The sequence below is a fragment of the Myxocyprinus asiaticus genome, chromosome 28, assembly GCF_019703515.2.
Source record: "Myxocyprinus asiaticus isolate MX2 ecotype Aquarium Trade chromosome 28, UBuf_Myxa_2, whole genome shotgun sequence".
NCBI classification, from domain to species: Eukaryota; Metazoa; Chordata; class Actinopteri; order Cypriniformes; family Catostomidae; genus Myxocyprinus; species Myxocyprinus asiaticus.
Window position 1 is genome coordinate 26,315,055 of NC_059371.1, and position 21,003 is coordinate 26,336,057.

At 41.7% G+C, this 21,003-nt stretch overlaps 1 protein-coding gene across 1 annotated transcript in view; it reads right to left on the reverse strand.

Moving 5' to 3' along the window:
* Positions 1-124: 124 nt before the first annotated feature.
* acvr1ba (activin A receptor type 1Ba) overlaps positions 125-21,003 on the reverse strand; it is a 34,260-nt gene continuing 13,381 nt past the window's right edge. The window contains exons 2-9 of the mRNA XM_051660336.1: positions 7,788-8,030; positions 7,403-7,663; positions 6,196-6,426; positions 4,798-4,965; positions 4,536-4,692; positions 4,289-4,413; positions 3,935-4,065; positions 125-2,446 (exon numbers count right to left, since the gene is read on the reverse strand). Coding sequence (XP_051516296.1) covers positions 2,321-2,446; positions 3,935-4,065; positions 4,289-4,413; positions 4,536-4,692; positions 4,798-4,965; positions 6,196-6,426; positions 7,403-7,663; positions 7,788-8,030 — 1,442 coding nt within the window. The 3' untranslated portion in view covers positions 125-2,320. The remainder of the gene's footprint in view (positions 2,447-3,934; positions 4,066-4,288; positions 4,414-4,535; positions 4,693-4,797; positions 4,966-6,195; positions 6,427-7,402; positions 7,664-7,787; positions 8,031-21,003) is intronic.

Sequence of the window (21,003 nt, forward strand, 5' to 3'; positions counted from 1 at the left end):
TCACTTTGAATAGCATTATCTTATAAGGGAGGTGATGTCATAATTATTGGGTTAAAGTAAATACAGTTTACTGAAAAACAAAGTGGTCAGTGGACTAAAGCTATTGGAAACAATGAAACACAGATAGGAAAAAAGACTTTATTACTGTATACCATTTATGTACATTTGTCAGAACTAATGGACAAATATTTGACAATTTCCTCCACAAAGTAGCAATAACCACAACTTGTGCCAATCCAGTATCATCTAAATGTCTTTCCTCATCCTAATCAAAGGTGAGTACATAAACACAATTGCAAAAAGTTGTGGAGAAAAAAAATAGCAAACGCAATATAAATAACAGCGGAACAACTAGCCTGCATTTTTTTTCTCTCCTTGTCATTACATTTCTAAGGACAGAATTCCCAGTGTATGACGTAGAGCACCATGATAAAAAGTTCAGTCAGAATTGTTAGTTTTAGGCATTCTCAATTCAAGTGAAAGTACAGTTTCATGAAATCATGCTACTGTCGTCAAACATACTCTTATCTACAGAGAACAGATTCATAAGATATGGCCTGTACAACATAAAACGCACACGCCAATCAGAAATGGACTACAACAGATCCTGCCATATGTATCTTACACATAATATAGGACCCCTGCTCTCAGCATTTCTACAATTATGTAAACCCTTGAATTGAAAATGAACAAGATGTGGGTGCAGACTATGCTTTAGGTTTGTAAGGGGTGGAGGCAGTGGTGAAATTGGCATTCTAGGGATGAGCTAATGATGAAATGTTGCTGTTTACAATGTTAAGTGATTTGTCTTGGCAAAAAGCAAACACAAAAATCACAAGGAAACATTCAGTAGTACATTTAAATTAAATTGAATAACTCTTCAATGCATGGCAAACCAGAGCAATACAAGTGTTATAATAAAAGCAAACAGAAAGATGCAATATTATACTTCAATACTTCATATGTTTTGTGAAGTGGTGCTACTACATCCCTAAAGGACACAGAGCAGAGCAAACATTAAAACAACAGTGCAGTTTCTCATGCCAACATTCCATTTCCTATAGAGTATTTATACAACATTCCCATTAAAATAATGGAGTTTAAGGGGGGAAAATTTTTGACTTTCCTTATGCAACTCTCTTATGTGCCAAAATTACTAATATTCCAAGTACTGAAAACACTGGTGTTATAATGGACCTTATCAAGAACAATGCAAGTTATGACTAAACATGAGCAATCTATCATCCCACAGTGAACTCAGCATTTACACAGATTTGAAAACCCCCAAAACAATTAAACATAAACACACACACACACAGGTTTGTTTCACTATATTAGTGAGGACATCTCATAGTCTTCCATTGATTGCACAGCAGGCTAATTATATATTCTATACCCCAACCCTATGCCTAAACCTAACCCTCACAGAAACCTGTGTACATCAGTAGATTTAAACCCAAACATGATTTGGCTGATTTATGAACCTTTTTTTACTAGTGAGGACCACTTAAAATGTGTGTTTACTGGGTTTTCAACAAGTTTAACTATATTAGTTAAGACATTTAAAAAATTTTTGGCACTCTAGTATTGGGGGGGGGGGTGTGTGGTAAGCCTGTGCCTGTGAGTATTTAAAGGGATTGCATACATTGCATGTTCTGCTGGGAGTAAATAATTTTTCTGCTCCTCTTACAAAATTAAAGAAAGAACAAAGAACTGCAATGCATTTTTGCTTTGCTACACTTAGCTTTTAACATGAATTGCTAGTAACAGAAGGAAACAGTGTTATCCAAGTTTTTCACATTCTCACAACAGCAGCAGATCACTATATATATATTCTTGTACATTTATGATGGAATGTGATGTACAGTATATTAGTGAATGAGGATGAACAAATGAAATCTAAATGTATTTTTTTCAAGAAGTCACACAGCAAAGTCCATTCTGGATGAAACATTGAAGTGGTTAAATATAAAAGGTGAACAAATCAAAATGCCTGTCATTCCTGCCAAAAAAAAAAAAAAAAAAAAATTTAAGCAGGTCCATGGAGGGAGGTTGTGCTGACATCAGCGGTTGGGAGGTTTATCCATGATTGAAAATGTTGAAGTTACCTTTCTTAAAAAGATGGTGGAAAGATGGAGAAATAGAGCAGGGCTGGGATGGACTGACACTCAGTAGTTTCATCTAAGATGAAGAGGTAGGCCTCGTCACAACTTGAAAAGGTTAAAAGAGGACTAAAACTGGCAGGCTGCTTTTTGCTTAAGTCTTTTTTTTTTTAATTCACTTGTGTGTCTCTATAGGGATCTGCAGTCTCCCACATGGTTCAGATCTTAAGGTCTTCTTGGACACTGAGTTGAGAAAGTGTCTTCTTAATCCGTAGAGCTGTAAGACGGGCAGCCCCGTTGGCATACCAACACTCTCGCATGATCTTCCCCATTACTCTCAGTGCCTGTAGAGAGACCCAAAACAAGATGACTCTTTCCATCATTTCACTGTATCCTCAATGTCTGGCAAAAACAAAACTTTGCCTGCAAACTAACACCTGAATTGAGAACCGTTCTGACTCTGATTTGATCAACCAAGTTTGAAGCCACTGTAAAATTACTATAAATGCACACCTGCCTCCGCACAAAGGCAAACTGCAGTAACTACACCAACACTGAATTAAAACAGGCACTAATATTAAAAGGTGTTTTCATTGACTTCATGCCTTATTCTATGAGTGGAATTCACTCAAGATCAGTAAAACATGCTTTTTTTTAACCACTCGATGATGATTTTTTTTCCTCCCCAATTTAGAATGCCCAATTCCCAAAGCACTCTAAGTCCTCGTGGTGGCGTAGTGACTCGCCTAAATCCGGGTGACGGAGGATGAATCTCAGTTGCCTCAGCATCCGAGACCGTCAATCCGTGCATCTTATCACGTGGCTTGTTGAGCGCGTTACCGCAGAGACGTAGCGTGTATGGAGACCCACGCTATTCTCCGCGGCATCCACACACATCTCACCACACGCCCCACCGAGAGCGAGAACCACATTATAGCGACCACGAGGAGGTTACCCCATGTGACTCTACCCTCCCTAGCAACCGGGCCAATTTGGTTGCTTAGGAGACCTGGCTGGAGTCACTTAGCACGCCCTGGATTCCAACTCACGACTCCAGGGGTGGTTGTCAGTGTCAATACTCGCTGAGCTACCCCCACTTGATGATGATTTAAATATATATGTAGTAGAAAATATTTAAGTTGTAACATTCTGAATTCTGAAAGATGCACCGATTATACTCTGTTATTGTAATTTATAATGATACTGATAATACTGAATATATGGGTATGTAAAAGAGTGTTAATGGGTAAAATACAAACAAAAGAATGATGATACGCATCTCTTACTATGGGCAGATGTGTGAAAGGCTTTTTGGCTGCAGATGGCATATGAGTGAAGCAGCATATAAAACAAAAGAGTGAATGGGCACTTAAGAGTTTTTGAGTAGATTTAATTCCTTTGTTAGACTAATTAATAAAACAAAAATGCATGTCATGTTCTTGGAAAATGTCTCTATGCGAACAATCCTACAGATGAAGGTACATTTGCACAGGTTCACTAATAAATGTATACGCCGTTGTGTTCATGTTGACTGATTTTAACTGACTAAACAGGAATTAGCTATCTGCCTTAAAGTAAGTAGAGCTCCAGGTCACACCTATAGATGACGTGGACCAATGGCAGTAAGATGTTTTCCTGAAATTTCACCGAGTCGAGCTGTTACGAACCACCGAAATGAACACAAAAACACCTTAGTTTTGGCCAGATTTTGTTCTAAATTATGTCACACACATTCGTTCTTTGATTTCCAAGGCAGTGTGCAAGGGCCTAAAGTGGCAGGTTTTTGAACAGAATAAGTTTCAAAGCTGACTAGAGTTCATGCCGATTTTTACCTCGTAGCTCTGCCACCAGTTGGGCACATTGGGTCGTAGTCTCTGGTCACACACCACCTTCCTCATCTCCTCTATAGAGGGATCGGAGGGCACCAGATCATAATATGGGAGCTGGTAATCTTCATGGATGCCTGTGAAGATATCATGCAAGTCAATACTTGTGGTACAAGTTCATTGTTTGAATGGCTCAATTCAATCCTTGCAAGGAATCTTTCCATTAGGAATTAGATTTACTGCCCAATTGTATCAGATTTCCAAGTCCAATGGGAAAGTGCTCATATTAATCATGGCTTAAAAACCATAGTTCTTAAAAGTGGAGGATAAGTCAAGCTATATGCAAGTTCCTTTTCTCACCTCCAGCATTACACCGTCGTGCAATCTCCCAGTATACCAGTCCCAAAGCGTATATATCAGCACACTTGAAAGAATCAAAATGTTTCATGTTGATAGTTTCATCTAGTACCTCTGGGGCCATATATCTAAAAATTAAAATTATTCACGTTTAATAATGCTGTACACAATTGTTATGCCAAGTAACTTTACATATTTGCAGTAACGTGTTGTTTCAGAAAGCAGCTGCAGTGGATAACAGTAGTTTTACCTTTTGGTGCCGACCCTCTGATTGGGTGCGATGTCTATAGTGTCAGTGATGGACTCGTGCCGTACAGCGAGCCCCAGATCTGCTATGGCACAAGTACCATTCTTTTTCACCAGGATGTTTTTAGATTTGAGGTCACGATGTGCAATGCCTGGTTTCCCTGTGGAAGGGGACAGTCACAGTTTAGATCAGTTTTGTGAGTCCAGGAATTGAGTGATCTTACAGTTCATATGCTGTTGTGTCTAATTAATTAATTTGTATTTACCCTGTGTGCCCAGTATCTCCATATGCAGATGTGCCAATCCGCTGGCAGCTGAGAGCGATATCTTTATCATGCCCTCGATTGTAACAGAATAGTGGTTGAGATAGTCAAATAATGAGCCGTGTTCATGGTAGTCTGAGACTAGCCACAGTTGTGTCCATGTGCCATTGTCTAAGTAACGGAGAAAAATTGGGTGAGATTTAAGGAGAAACCTTAGACTTATATGCTTGATGAAGACTATTGAGGTGTGATATGGAGGACCATTTCTGCCTAAATTATAAATTAATAAATAAAGAAATATATATTTAAAAACATTTTTTTCCCCTCAAGTGTACATATAAATAAATACATGTTAAAATCTGACATACATGAATATTTGTACTTTTATTTCCTTTTGTATTATTGGATTTCTTTATTTCCTAATTTATTTTTTCTACATTTATTTATTTTACATGTATTTATTTATTAGAGTAGGCCTAATTGGTTACATATGTATTAATGACATGTTGATCTGGCCGTGATAATTCTGAATGAATAGCCGTGCGTCTCTGTCTCTCTCTCCGCCCCTTTGCCACCCTCCACGAGCTGCCTTGTTTGACTTTCTATATGCGCTCTGCCCGGACCTGAATAAAGGCAAGCTGCTGCTATCATCAACATCCGCATTTGCATTAATTGATACTGGATCATTTCATGTGAACGCGCTGCTTTTTTACATTTTAGAAATCCTGGCCGAGTCTGTACATGTATGGTCACTCTAGGTACACAGAGTTACAAAGATATAAAATTAGTCAAACAGTAGTGATATGAGATTTTGGTCATTTTGCCCACCTACAGTATAAGTCATTCATTTAATACAGACAATTCAATTCCTATTAGACTTGCTCCACTCACAGGTACATTTTACAATTTCTTAATACATGTTCACACCCATTTGTGCATTTAATTTGGTCAACCACAAGATGTCACTGTGGCCTACAAACTTCACTCTGGAGCACTCCGAGCTCGATTGCTGTGCCTGAAGTGGAAAGCACGCCCCCTCATTACCATATGGACACAGAAATGTAGAAATAAATAAATGTAGAAATAAATAAAAATGTGGAAATAAATACATGTACAAATAAATAAATGTACAAAAAATTAATTAGGAAATAAATACATGTGGAAATACAGCAATATGGAAATAAATAAATCCAATAATACATAAATAAGGAAATAAAAGTATAAATACACATTTATGTCAGATTTGGGCATGTATTTGTTTATATGTACACTTTTTTCATTGTTTAAATTTCTTTAAATATATATTTACTTATTAATTTCTAATTTAGGCAGAAATGGTCCTCCATAGTGGGAGTGTAGTACACATTTATCTGGATCAATACACTGATAGATGCATACTACCTTTATTATCAGCAGCAATGAAGCCCAAGATATTTTCATGCCGGAGCATGATGGTCTGGTAAATCTCAGCCTCACGGAACCAGGAGCGCTCCTCTCTGGAGGAGAAGATCTTCACAGCCACATCTCCTCCTCTCCATCTCCCCCTCCATACCTCCCCAAAACGCCCTTTACCTATGATCTCCTGCAGTACGATTGTCCTAGCTACTGTCCGCTGAACAAATAGGGGCAGACCTGCAATAACAATAATTCATCAGTACACATGCAAAAACCCTCATGCACCAAGATCCACTTTACATCTGGTACTAAAATCAGCTTTGGACAGTACTAAATACAGATGTAAATGGTCACCACTCCAATCCAATCACTCAAACCACATTCGGAGGTAGTCAGAACATGTATTTGTAGTGTAAACACGAATTCATCCTGGACAACAGCAAAAAAAACAAAAAAAACCACTGTCTACTCACTCTCTCATTCATTGCACTAAATTTGGTTGTATACATGGGAAATAACAAAGCAATTAGTTGTCCAACTGAAAATTGTGGAAAAGCACTTGTCTGAATTTTTTTGCCAGTGATCGTTAGTATGACATCAGTATGTGTTAATCTCTGAAGAAAGCTCTGCAGATTTTTGCAGAATTTCTTCACGACCCTGACCCTTGCATTTTTGTTTATTAAATATTTGGGCTAATCTGATGATCCTTGAGACTATCAACAATAGTGAATTCCTTAATATCCATTTAATAACAAATTTAAATAAGTTTAAAGAAATTCCACAGAATTCTGCACAAAATCAACACATAAGTGCGAAAAAAGTCAGCAGATTTTGTTGGGGCCTGGCAAAGAAAAATCACATGGAGCATGTGCATCTGAACTGAATTTCAGGTATTACAGGAGCTAGACCAGTACTAGGTTCCAAACTTTGGGGGGCCAATGGCCTCTTGCCCACCCCCATAGATCCAGCATTGAAGCTAGACAAAAATAACCAAACATTCCACTCAAAATGTTATGTTTGCATTGAGATCAAATCTTGGAAGCATATCTGGAAGAAACAGTGTGACTTCCCTCAAAATGTGGTCACAGGAGACAGATTCTCTCCCACCTGAGCACTTGTGGTCAGATCACCCAAGACAGATGTTAATACGAGGTGTAAACAGGATCTAAAACACTTTCAGGCTTACAAAGAGAAAATCAAGGTTGTGACTTACCAGACCCTGAACCCGAGGTGGACAGATCAAAGATGAGGTCCTGTAAGGTCTTGTCTTTGGCCAAGTAGAGATGATCACAAGATGGATCTTCCACGTCAAGTCGCTGCCGATGGTTATAGTTCCGTTGGTGGTACTGAAAAACAAGCACTCCCACGATAAGTAGCAGACAGAAGAGAAAAACTGGACCTGCGATCACAGCCACCAGCTCTACTGGACCCCAGCTGCCCCCTGAGCCTGTCCAGCTGTTACCTTCAGGAATCCCTGTGAGATAAAGAGGTAAAATACACATTACCACACTCTGGTTTCAGTCATGCCTAGACAGTCAAATGAATAGGGTACTTATAGTATTTCTTAGAGACCATTACACATTGATAATTTAGCCTACCATTGGGCACTTGTAGGTCAATGCTGTTGCAGAAATCTGTATAACAGCAGTGTGTGTTGAGCAGGCCCTTGGAGCTCAGGCAGTAGATGGGCTGTCCTGGTGGTTGCAGGCTGACACGAGGCAGACATATTCGTACGTGCTGCTCCTCCTGACCACTGATGTAGGAGGTGGAGGTCATGCAGGCCCCATCGGTCTCGCACACATAACCGGTCTTCTCACAAGCTGTGCAATTACACTTAAGAGCTGTAGAAATAGAAGAGAGTGGTTAAAGACTACACTGTATACGACTCTAAATACCAAGGGGTATGGTAAACATGGCCCCATTAGCCCCTGTTGATAGATACTGTAACTACAGCATATGGCAGCAAAGAGCATCATTCAAAAGTATCTGTGTATTCTGACGAAATGAATTTCATTCATATATTTCATTATATTATAGTAGATGGTCAGTTTTATAAAGGTGTTATAGACCTCAGAGTAAATATCTTCAATATGTGTTTCTAAATTCCTAAATCACTTTCAGTGTATAATTCAGGTGAACTGTACTGGCCTAAAATATCCACCAGAGGGCAATCAATACCCAAAAGATCGATTGAGAATCACTTCAATTAACTCAAGAAGAAGCACTGCATACAGAATGCCATTTGCTACCAAACTCCAGAACATGAAACTGAATCCTCCACTGCAGAGCAACAAAAACAGACTGTGTATAGCAAAATGCTGGCACTGGACAGCCTGATCTGGACCCCCACTGCATCACATTCATCAGCAGAACACCCTCACAGACTGTACTGCTGAACTGCTCAGTGTTCAAAAACAATTATGAGCACAACAAATTATGAGCAAGATCATTAGATTTGACATACACCATAGAACTATCATGGTAAAAGTAAAAAAAAAGATACAATAATGGTACATTATCAATAAAACATGGTATTACCATGGTACATGACCAACAAAGCTGGTATTACCAAGGCACCATGTCCAAAAACACAAAGTAGTACCATAGTACAAATAAAAAACAAAAAACTTGGTACTACCATGGTATATGACCAAACAAAACATGGCATTGCAATAATACCTTACCAACCAATATGGTATTATTATCATGGCACCATGTTCAAAAACACATGGTACTGCCAAAACAAAAATGACAAAACACACAAACAAACAAACAAAACAAACAAACAAATACATGGTATTTTCATGGTACATGACTGGTGATGGGGGCGTGGCCGAGCAACATCTGTGGAGAGCAAGGCTGAGAGAGTGAGTATGGTAAGGGTTGGTACCTGTGGGAAATCACCTCTAAAAGTTGTTTTGTGGTTGCAGTGAGAGCGGAGGGTGATTTAAAGATCCAGACTGCCGGAGGAGAGAGAGAGCCGAGCTTCCAGCGAGAGTGTGTGTTAAAGAACATTCCGTTATAAAGCATAAAATTTGTGTGTACAAATAAAAGACTCACATTGGATTGTTACCCGGCTCCCGCTTCCTCCTTGAGAGAAACAAAGAACCTTGTAACACTGGTGCTGAAACCCGGGATGGAGAAGGATACGCTGCCACGACATCCTCGCTGCTGGAAGAAGTCTTCAAGTCCCTCGCCAGCATCCACCAAGAGCAACACCAGGCCCTCATGGAACTGCGGAAGGAGCAGGAGAGGCGATTCAAGGTGCTCCTCCAGGCCCAAGCGGAGGACCGGCGGGTGTTGCGGAACTTGCTGCCCCAGGTGGGGGGCTTCAGCCGCGCCCCCAGCAGCAGTACCCCATGTGACACTCGCTAAGATGGCATCACAGGACGACCCAGAGGCCTTCCTGGAGCTCTTCGAGCACACAGCCAGAGCCGTGCTTGCAGTGGGCAGTCCATCTTCTGCCGCTGCTGTCTGGGGAAGCCCAACTCGTGGCACAACAACTCATGGTTGCCAACCTCCTGGAGTATTCTGATTTGAAGAAAGCCATCCTGCAACAGGTCGGCCGCTGCCCGGAACAGCAAAGCAAGCGTTTCCACATACTGAAGCTGAGCGAGGTCGGCCACCTGTTTGCCTTTGCATAACAGCTCCGCGACGCCTGCCGGAGGTGGTTGCTGGCTGAGGAGGAAGGCGATGCCGACGAAGTCATCAACATCATGGTGCTGGAGCAGTTCGTCTCCCGGCTGCTGAAGGGTATGGCGAAGTGGGTCCAGTGCCACCATCCAGCGTCGCTGGAGGAGGCGATCCAGTTGGCTGAGGACCATATATCGGTGTATATGGGGGATGGCGAGCCCTGTTCTGTCACTCTCTCCCTCTCCTCTCCCTCAACCTGTTCCCCGGAAATGGGAAACTCCTCTCCTAAAACTGGTTCCCCGGTCCCGTGGGCTATTCATCCTGCTGGCTTCTCCTAATCCTCTCCGCTTTCCCCAACAGGCTAATGAATCCGCTGCCATGGGTGTGAAGTCTGGGCCGGTCTGCTGGAGCTGCGGGGAACCTGGGCATACCTGATACCTGTGAGTATAAAGGGGGGTACATATCAAGTCTTGGTGGATTCAGGTTGTAGTCAAACCTTCATTCACCAAAGCTTGATTCAGTCTGAGGCTTTGGATACAAGCTGGTGGGTGAAGGTAAGGTCTGTGCACGGGGATATTCTGATTACCTGTTCAATTTCGGGGACAAAAGCATAGTGTAGATGCTGCGGTTAATTACCACCTCACCCACCCACTAATCTTGAGTATGAATTGGCTAGCATTTACTGCTTTATTGAGGAGAATGTGCGTGGATGGGTCCTGTAACAAAGTGTTTCGGTGTTTCAGTGTTTGGTTTGCGATTCACTGGCTGGGGAGGCGGAGCCAGGGCCGTCTATGTCAGCTCTGCGTCAGGAAGCCATAAGGGAGGAGGAAGTGCCGGCACCTGCAGCCCATAGAGGATTCCCTGCAGGGGATTTCCCTCTGGAGCAGATGCGAGACGAGACCCTTAAGCACGCCTTTGATCAAGTGAAAGTGTTTGATGGTCAATGCCTCCAGCCAGACATTGCATTAGCATATCCATATGTTGCAATCATTAAGGATCGGTTGTATCGAGTGACGCAGGATGCTCAGACAAAAGAGAATATAACCCAGTTGTTAGTACCGAACAGCCATCAGCAAAAGTTATTCCAGAAGGCTCATTATAATCTGATGGCGGGTCACTTAGGGCAGGAAAAAACACTGAACCATCTAATGGCTGTTTCTATTGGCTGGGCATTCATGAGGATGTTCGCAGTGTGCGGCATGCCGTAAATGTCAGCTGGTGAATCCGCCAGCTGCCCCAAGAGTGCCATTACACCCCCTTCCATTGATCGAGGTCCCCTTCGAATGAATTGGTATGGACCTCGTCGGGCCATTATTTGCAATTCGAGTGGTCCCCCAAGCCTCCATGGGGTTCTAACCATTTGAATTATTGTAAGGTGTCGACCGCGCGTCATGCTTGACGTCCTATGGGAAAATTGGGAGGAGGGACCATCAAACAGCAAAAACAAAAATTCAATACGTTCTTGACCTGAGAGCAAAACTCCACACACTGGGGAATTTAACACAGGAGAATTTGCTCCAGGCTCAAGAATGTCAAAACCGGCCGTATAATAGGGGTATTCGGCTACGGGAATTTACACTGGGAGATAAAGTTCTTGTATTACTCCCCACATCGAGCTCTAAATTACTCACCAAGTGGCAAGAGCCTTTTGAGGTTACACGGCGAGTCGGGGAAATCGATTATGAGGTTAAACGAACGGATAGAGGTGGAGCACGTCAGATTTACCACCTTAATCTCCTAAAACCATGGAGAGAGGCGGTCCCCGTGACTTTGGCGACAGTGCTTCTGGAGAGGGAGGAGCTCGGACCAGAGGCGAACTTAAAAGCCACCGATCGAGTCACTTGCGGTGACCACCTCTCACCGTCACAAGTCACAGAGGTTGCCAGGTTGCAAGGAGAATTCTCAGACGTGTTCTTGCCTCTTCCCGGTCATATGAATCTCATTGAGCACCATATCGAGACGACCCCAGGGGTAGTGGTACGTAGTCATCCCTACCGTTTACCCGAACACAAAAAAAGTGGTTCGGGAAGAATTAAAGGTAATGTTGGATATGGGGGTAATAGAAGGATCCCACAGTGACTGGGCCAGCCCAATGGTGTTGGTTCCGAAGAGTGACAGCTTGGTCCGGTTCTGTGTTGATTATAGAGAAGTCAATGTGGTGTCTAAGTTTGATGCATACCCGATGCCTCGGATTGATGAACTGCTCGATCAGTTAGGCGTGGCTCGCTTTTATTCAACACTGGACTTAAAGGGATATTGGCAGATCCCCTTAACTCCCATGTCCCATGAAAAAAACTGCATTTTCCACACCGTTTGGCTTACTCCAATTTGTCACCCTTCCTTTTGGTTTGTCTGGGGCCCGGCCACATTTCACGGCTCATGGACAGGATCTTCAGTCCGAACGCCACTTACGCCACAGCCTATCTGGATGACATCATTATTTAAAGTAATGATTGGCAGAGGCACCTGCAGCATCTGAGGGCTGTCCTGAAGTCATTGAGATGGGCGGGACTCATGGCAAACCCTAAGAAGTGTGCATTTGGACGGGTGGAAGTATGGTATATGGGCTTCAACAGACGTTCACGCAAGTGAAAGCTGCACTTTGTGGCGGGCTGTTATTACACTCTCCTGACTTCACTCTCCCTTTTATCTTGCAGACGGATGCATCGGACAGGGGGTTGGGAGCGGTACTGTCCCAGATAGTGGAAGGGGAGGAACGCCCTCTGCTGTACATTAGTCGCAAGCTCTTGATGAGAGAGACCTAAGTACAGCACAATCATCACAAAAAAAGAGGAGTGTGGGCAGTCCTCACCCTCCGGTACTATCTGTTGGGACGTGCTTTCACCCTCTGTTTGGACCACGTCCCGCTCAAGTGGCTCCATCGCATGAAGGATACCAACGTGCGGATCACCCGTTGGTATCTAGCTCTCTAGCCTTTTAATTGCGATGGTGGTCCACAGGCTGGGGGCGCAGATGGCTGTTGCGGAATTCCTCTCCAGGAATGGGAGGGGGGTAAGTGACAGGCCGGGTGGCTTCCAGGGCTGAGTAGGCAATGGGGGTATGTGGTGATGGGGGCGTGGCTGAGCGACATCTGTGGAGAGCGAGGCCTAGGGAGTGAGTACAGTAAGTGTTGGCACCTGTGGGAAATCACCTCTAACAGCTGTTTTGTGGTTGCAGTGAGAGCGGAGGGTGATTTAAAGGGCGATCCAGACCACCGGAAGAGAGAGAAAGCTGAGCTTTCAGCGAGAGTGTGTATTGGAGAGCATTCCGCTATAAAGCATAACATTTTTGAGAACAAATAAAAGACTCACATTGGATTGTTACCCGGCTCCCGCTTTCTCCTTGAGATAAACAAAGAACCTTGTCACAATGACCAACAAAAATGGTACTGCCATGGTACATGACCCAAAAACATTGTAATAACATGGTAATGTTTTGTAAGTGATCATTTGAGGATTTTATACTGTCAACATGATGACTGCCTGCGGGCATACATAAATATCATTAATCTTCAGAGGCATTCAAAAAGTCAGACACCTAAAAGGTGTGCATTGCTTTTTGTAACCATTTTAGAACAGTCAACACCATTGTGTATTTTTGTGTCTCTCCAGCAAGTCAGACAAACTCAAATGGGATACGAGAAGCAGGGACGGCCACTGCTGGTACACACTGACTGCCAAGGGTGACCGAGGTCGAGACACGAGGGGTGGCTGTCACACTTCACTGGCGCCCTTAGTTTTATCAGTCCAGAGCTGAGCTGCATACGATGGCAGGCCACTTAAGACAAATCACACCGGTTTTAAAATAACATGACTTCAGACACTTGATGGTTGATCACAACAGGGCCGCTGAGGGACAATACGCTCTTTAATACCAAGTCTTTTCTGGGTTTCCTTGTCAAGAATGTTCTATTCTAATCCTCTCTTCTCATTTAATTGCTTTTCTTTTGCCTTTCCCACATGTTCAGGACTCTGATGTGTGTATAAGCCTTTTATAGGCAGATCCTGTTTTTACCTTTTACTCCCTCTGTCACTCATCTCTCTGTAACACACACATTCATTCATTAAGGGGCTGTTCAGACAGAACACGTTTTTGCGTAAACAAAGAGCTGGACGCAGCACAACGAATGGAACAGAATGCAGACGTCTCAAGATAAATCTTTAAAAGTCGAGGTTTGTCCATCTGGCACATGTTTACATGGAAAAACAATGGAAAAGGAGGTGCGAGATAGTGAAAAAAGGTCCAGTCTGGAAAGGAACCCTCAATCTGGAAAGTCTTTGAGATTCGCATTTGCTGCTACTAAGGTTATGGTTACCTGCAGGGGTAGGTTTAAGATTAGGGTTATGGTACAGTTTCTGTGGGACTCAAAATAAACAAAGACACTGTATGAATATCTAATGCAACTCTTGCAAGACTTTTCCAAGGTCGAGTATTCGTTTCTAGACTAGCGTTGTGAAGTCTGATTTATTTTAACAAACTGGTTCACTCGGATGGTTCATTTCAGAAAACGGTTAAAAAAAAGCATTCACAAGGAATCAAAAATGTTCTCAGACATCCCGCATTGAATTTAGAAATTTATAGTGAAACTGCTGTTAATCACAGGATTTTCACTATTAGGTTAATAGATTGCATTAAATGTCAAATGCATTAAATGTTGTTTATCATTCATTATTGTTAACAATTATTGTTAAGAGTATCACTAACTATAGTGTAACCGATATTAATAATGCTGTTTATGAATAATATTAATTATTAACCTTTTACTCCTTCAAAGTCCTTACAGTTGGGTGATCCAACAAAGATTTGCGAATCAGTGTGATTTAGTCACTTAAAAAAATCAGTTCAAAAGAACATCACTATATTTAGGCATGACCTTGAAAAAAAACAATGAGATGTGAAGCAACGATAAAAGACATCTAGCATCATGTTTACATAGAAAAATGATTGAAAAACAGTGCAGAGAGTCGCAATAACTGGTCCCCTAACACTTAATTGATCTGACTCACTACAGTTCCACTACTTTTCATGCACAGATATATTGCAAAACTCATGACGTGTAAGTGCCAGTGGCCTAAACACACCCTTCTGAACAAGTGTCACTTCGCTTTTTCAGTGTATGCATGTATGTGGGTGTACTTTGTGTCAGTGTCAGAGATGAAGAGAGGGAGAGCAAGAGCGTGTTTGTGTGCTCTATAAATCTTGTAAAGGCTGTGATCTACAAGACACAGAAGTACACTGCCAGTAACAGTTAGTGGAGCAGATCCAATTCAACTGAAGTTCACATGCACAAGGAATTTCCTGCAGATTACACAGAGGTGACCAGGCCCTGATAAAGTGGGAAAAACAACGCTGCACCATAAGCCACTAATAGCTGCTCTAATGGAGCACATACAATATCTTTAAATCACCCAATTGGGGGTGGGGGGTGGATAAAAGGACTATAAGTGTCTCATTGCCTCATTCTCTAAGAGTCTGAGAAAACTAAAACATTGATATCACAACAATTACAAACAGGATAACCAAACTTAACAATCAAGTCGTCAAAGACGTCACAATTGCACACTACTTAAATACCTTTCTTTAGAATTGGCAAGTACCGGAAGTACATTTTGCATGTTAAGAATAACTCAAAGCTATGAAGAACTTTTCAGGTCAACCATTATGTACATGTGATCTGGACATACTGTACACATATCTTTCATAAATGAATCTTATCTATGACGCAATATTTCCTCCCCATGTTGTAAACAAGATAATGGCCCTCATTTCAACATGCCAAACTTATGCTGACAACACACTATACTTTTATGAGGATATTTCTCAGCCACATTTGATGACGTCTGACAAAGTCTGCTGATCTATTCTAGTGAATTACTCAATAATACAGTCAAACTTAAGTCTGCTTACAGAACTAAACTTTCCTGAAATCCAATTCCTGCAATACAGTCAGAAATTTCCAAAAGGGTTCCCACACTTTTTGACCAATGAATTTCCAATTTACTTTTTTATGACATTAAAAGGAATATTCCGGGTTCAATACAAGTTAAGCTCAGTCAACAGCATTTGTGGCATAATGTTGATTACCACAAAAAATTATTCTGAATCATCCCTCCTTTTCTAAAAAAAAAAAAAAAAAAAAAAAATCGAGTTACAGTGAGGCACTTCAAATGGAAGTGAATGGGGCCAATTTTTGGAGGGTTTAAAAGACAGAAATTTGAAGCTAATAATTTTATAAAAGCACTTACATTAAGTCTTCTGTTAAAACTCATGTATTACTTGAGCTGTAAAGTTAAATCCTAATTTTTACAGTCATTTCACAGTTTTAGAATTTGTAGACATTACACCGTCATGGCAACGAAGTTGTAAAAATGGCTATAACTTTACAAAGAAATGATTAGTAAGCAATTTTATCACACGACAATCATGTTAACATGCATATTGTTTTTCTTTTTTTTTGGGGGGGGGGGGGGGATTTTTCCCCTTTTTCTCCCAATTTGGAATGCCCAATTCCCAATGCGCTCTAAGTCCTCGTGGTGGCGTAGTGATTCGCCTCAGTCCGGGTGGCAGAGGACGAATCCCAGTTGCCTCCGCGTCTGAGACAGTCAACCCGCGCATCTTATCACGTGGCTTGTTGAGCGCGTTGCCACGGAGACATAGCGCGTGTGGAGGCTTCACGCCATCCACAGCGGCAACCACGCTCAATTCACCATGCGCCCCACCGAGAACAAACCACATTATAGCGACCACGAGGAGGTTACCCCATGTGACTCTACCCTCCCTAGCAACCGGGCCAATTTGGTTGCTTAGGAGACCTGGCTGGAGTCACTCAGCACGCCCTGGGATTCGAACTAGCGAACTCCAAGGGTGGTAGCCAGCGTATTTTACCACTGAGCTACCCAGGCCCCAACATGCATATTGTTAATGTCTTGTGGCTATACTTTTGAAAAAGTGAGTATTTTAATGTAAAAAATTTGGCTCCCATTCACTTCCAGCGTTAGTGCCTCACTGGAACACAGATGTTTGCTTTTTTTTTTTTTTACACAACAACATAAGTAAATGTTGACAGAGTTTATTTATTTACTTTTTTCTGAACTAAACTGTAAAGTCGTTTATGATTACTTGATAAGGATTTTTTTAGAAATCATTTTAAAGAGGGGGGGCCTGGGTAGCTCAGCAAGTAAAGACACTGACTTCCACACCTGGAGTTGCAAGTTCAAATCCAGGGCATGCTGAGTGACTCCAGTCAGGCTTCCTAAGCAACCAATTGGCCCGGTTGCTAGGGTGGGTATAGTCACATTGGGTTAACCTCCTCATGGTCGCTATAATATGGTTCTTGCTCTCTGTGGGACGCGTGGTGAGTTGTGTGTGGATGCCGCAGAGAATAGCATGAGCCCTCTTACACACTTGGTCTCTGTGGTAACACGTTCAACAAGCCACATGATAAGATGCATGGATTGACAGTTTCAGATGCAGAGGCAACTGAGATTCATCCTCTGCCACCCGGATTGAGGTGAGTCACTACACCACCACAAGGACTTAGAGCACATTGGGAGTTGGGCATTCCAAATTGGGGAGAAAAGGGAAGAAAAAAAAAAAAGAAAAAGAAAAATCATTTTAAAGAGATTGTTGGGTAGATTTCCACTGGTACGCAGGGGCGTAGCCAGAAATTTTTTCAGGGGTGGCCAGGTAAGACCCAGTGATTTTATTGGGGTGGCCAAAAAAAATTCACTACTGACTGTGACATGCTGTACCAAAAGCAAATTCTACATGCAGAAATTCTGTAAATTCTACAGAATTTATAGATCACAAATGTACACAAGGAATTTAAAGTTATCAATTTATTTCCAATGCCATACAAAAGAAGGAAAAAATATATTGGCTGCATATCTAAAAAAACAAGGCTGGGTTGGTGTGGATGTTTGATGCATGTTTTTACTAGCTGTACCAATGTAGTTGTGAGTTCAGAACCCAACTTGATCTGCTTTTCCATGTTGCTGAATGTGCCGATATGTACTGATCCTACGTTTGCATCGTTGGCACGGCTACATGTAGTTTATTTTTCCACTATACTGCAGTGAAATCAGGAACAAGTGACCAAGTGTCCCCACGTCAATAAATAATGCAATAAAGTTGGCTTGAAGTTGGATGTTCTTGATTCACAAATAGTCGCAAATTTAGGGGCCATCTCTAAAGATACAGCAACATTGGAGCATACAAATCCAAAACATTTACAAACATTTCCATACTTCCAACAGAGTATACAACTTCAGTAACATTTGAAGCAAATGACTTACAGGCATACAACCAACTCCAAAGTGCACATGTAGGTGTCAGCAACAATGTCCAGTTATATGTAAGCATTTCTTTATTCATCAGTATTGTAATAGGCCTTGGTGTCGGGATCTGGATTATATTTAGTGGAAAAGCAGATCAAGCTGGGTTCTGAACTCACGACTACTTTGGTACAGCTAGTAAACATGCAAACAGCCAACCCTGCCTTGTTTTTTTTTTTTTTTTTAGATATGCAGCCAATAACCTACAAACAAGGGAGTCTTAAATAATGCCTAAACGAAAGACTCTGCTAACTAAATTCATCTGACAAGATACATGTTTTAATGGACTATGATAATGGCCTACTTGGACAACACATCCTAGAGCTGGCAAAAAATACTGAATTCTAATGACTTTGCTTAATTTATTTATTTTGTTTTTTTGCAGCATATTTTATTGTTATTTTTTGATCTGTGCTTATTATTTTGATCTGCGCTTTATTTTTGCACTTATTTTTTATCTGCGATTATTATTTTTTGATTCGCACTTATTATTTTTGGATCCGTGACCGCAATACATTTGGCGGAATTTAAATCCCATACACTCCAACGGTCGTGATATGACATCACACCTCTACACACAGAGGTTTGTGCCATGTGGGCAGTTTGCTGCTGTTCAGCCTGAATAGTGCAGACTGTTTGCGTCATAGAGCGGCAAAAAAAAGTCACCTCTCTGTCAGTGTTGTCAAAAGTGCTTTGCACAACAGGGGTGGCCAATCAGGGGTGGCACTGGTCACCCATGGCCACTACGTAGCTATGCCCCTGTTGGAATGTAAGGTACCAATGTTTTGAATTAACATATTTAAACAGATACTTACTAGGAGTAATATTTAATATTTTAGATGAGAAACTAGAAAATGTATACTCAGTATATACAACTTTCCACAACTATGTGATTTTACTCAATTCCCTGACTTTTCCAAGACTGGCAATCACAATTACCTGATATTTCCAGGTTTTCCATGACTGTGTGAACCCTGTTTAAATGACCAATCAAACTTCATGCAAAGCTAATAAACTAAAAAAAACGTTGATTTCATGGCGTGCGTGGCTCCAAACCTGTGACGAGGGATCACACGTTTTGCGCCAAGCGATCTCTTGTATGCATATAACTGGTGGCCTTACACTGGCTCTTTGTGTGGAGATTAGGGCGACATGAGGAGGGATTGGGCGGGCTGTGGACAAAGGGTGGGAGTAGGGTGTGTGGAGGAGGATGGGGGAAGTAACTGTTATAGTGGCTGGGGGGCAAGGGACTCCCCCCAACATGCTTTTAAGAGCTGTTGGTGAAACAGATACGCAAGGACAGGGCAGAGCAAGGTAACAGAGAGGTGGGAGGGCGACTTATAGAACGCCCAGCTGTGACAGGATTTTGGCCAAGAGACTAGATGTGCTAGTCTTTAAAACCTAGTCTAGACTTGGCTTAACTCAAAAGAAAAGGGGAATTCAGTCAAGGACAGCATTAAAATTTCACTGCCAGTGTGAAGTTCCTGTCATTCCATACATGTTCAGACAGGAAATGAAAACCATTGCAGCAAGACGTGAATGAAATCGCTGCCATTAACAGTGTGCTTGGCTGATCAGAGCCAGGCTCATGGGAGAAGTCTTTAGTCAATGATGAAGCCGCAAACAACTTCACATTACATGGTATTGTGACCGAAGCCGTTTTCTGAGAATCACAATCTCTCCTTCAGAAGTAACTTTTAAGTTGGTCAAAACAAGGAGAAAATGACAATTCTGACAAACCTTTCACTTTTATTGGATAGAAAAAAGATGCAATAAAAGTGAATGGTTACTAAAGCTATCATTCTGCCACATATCTCTCTATGCATTCCACATAAGAAAAAAGGATTTAAAACAACATGTGGTTGAGTAGACGATGACATACTTTTCATTTTTGGGTGAACTGTAACTTTAACAGCCCACACAGTTTGTGGCTCAAACACTTGGGAGCAAATATTGCCCCGTGTGACAAAACCAGTCTTCTCATATCCATTACAAATGGATGGCAAAACCAGCACTAGTCTCTTGTTGTAGGCATAATCTTGCTTCACCTCCTCTAGATAATGAAAGCCCATCATCCTCCTCTCTGGCCGCTTAGAAGAGCAGAATGCCAGGGGCTACTGAGAGCGGGCAGACTGAGAGAGTGCAGTTACCCAAGATGCATAGGGCTGAAATGAGATCCATCGAGCACCCAGACAGGGAGCTGATTAAGACATGCCGACGCCACCAGACAGAGCGCACACACTCGCAGACATGCACTCTAAAACACACATTGAAATACATGCACTCACAAAATCAATGCAGTGAAAGGAAGGGGAGCTTCTTCAGTACCCTCACTGGTCAAATTACTCATCTGCTCCAGAGGCAGAAACCACTTTCCCCCCCAAAACCCTGAATCTACAGAGCTTTATAACCCCTTCATACAATTCAATAATAATCAGACTGTTTACTCTCTCTGGCAAACATAGGAAGAAGTTATTTACATACTTTACATAAATCTATACATCTATTTCTATACTATATATAAAAGTATGAACTGAATTACATTACCATTGCCAATAGGTTGGACACAGTTTCTTTATTTTGACTATTTTTCTATATTTTAGAATAATAGAAAAGTCATCACAATTATGAAATAACACAAATGGAAGTATGGGGATTACATAATGTCCAAACAATGTTCAAAACTCTCCTATGTTTTAGATGTTTTGATAAATTACATGGAGAACAGCTCTGTACACTCTAGTCATTTTCTCAACCAAATTGATGAGGTCAACCTGGGATGCTTTTAAAACAGCATTGAAGGAGTTCCAATGTAGGCTGGGAACTTGCTGGCTGATTTTCTTTCACA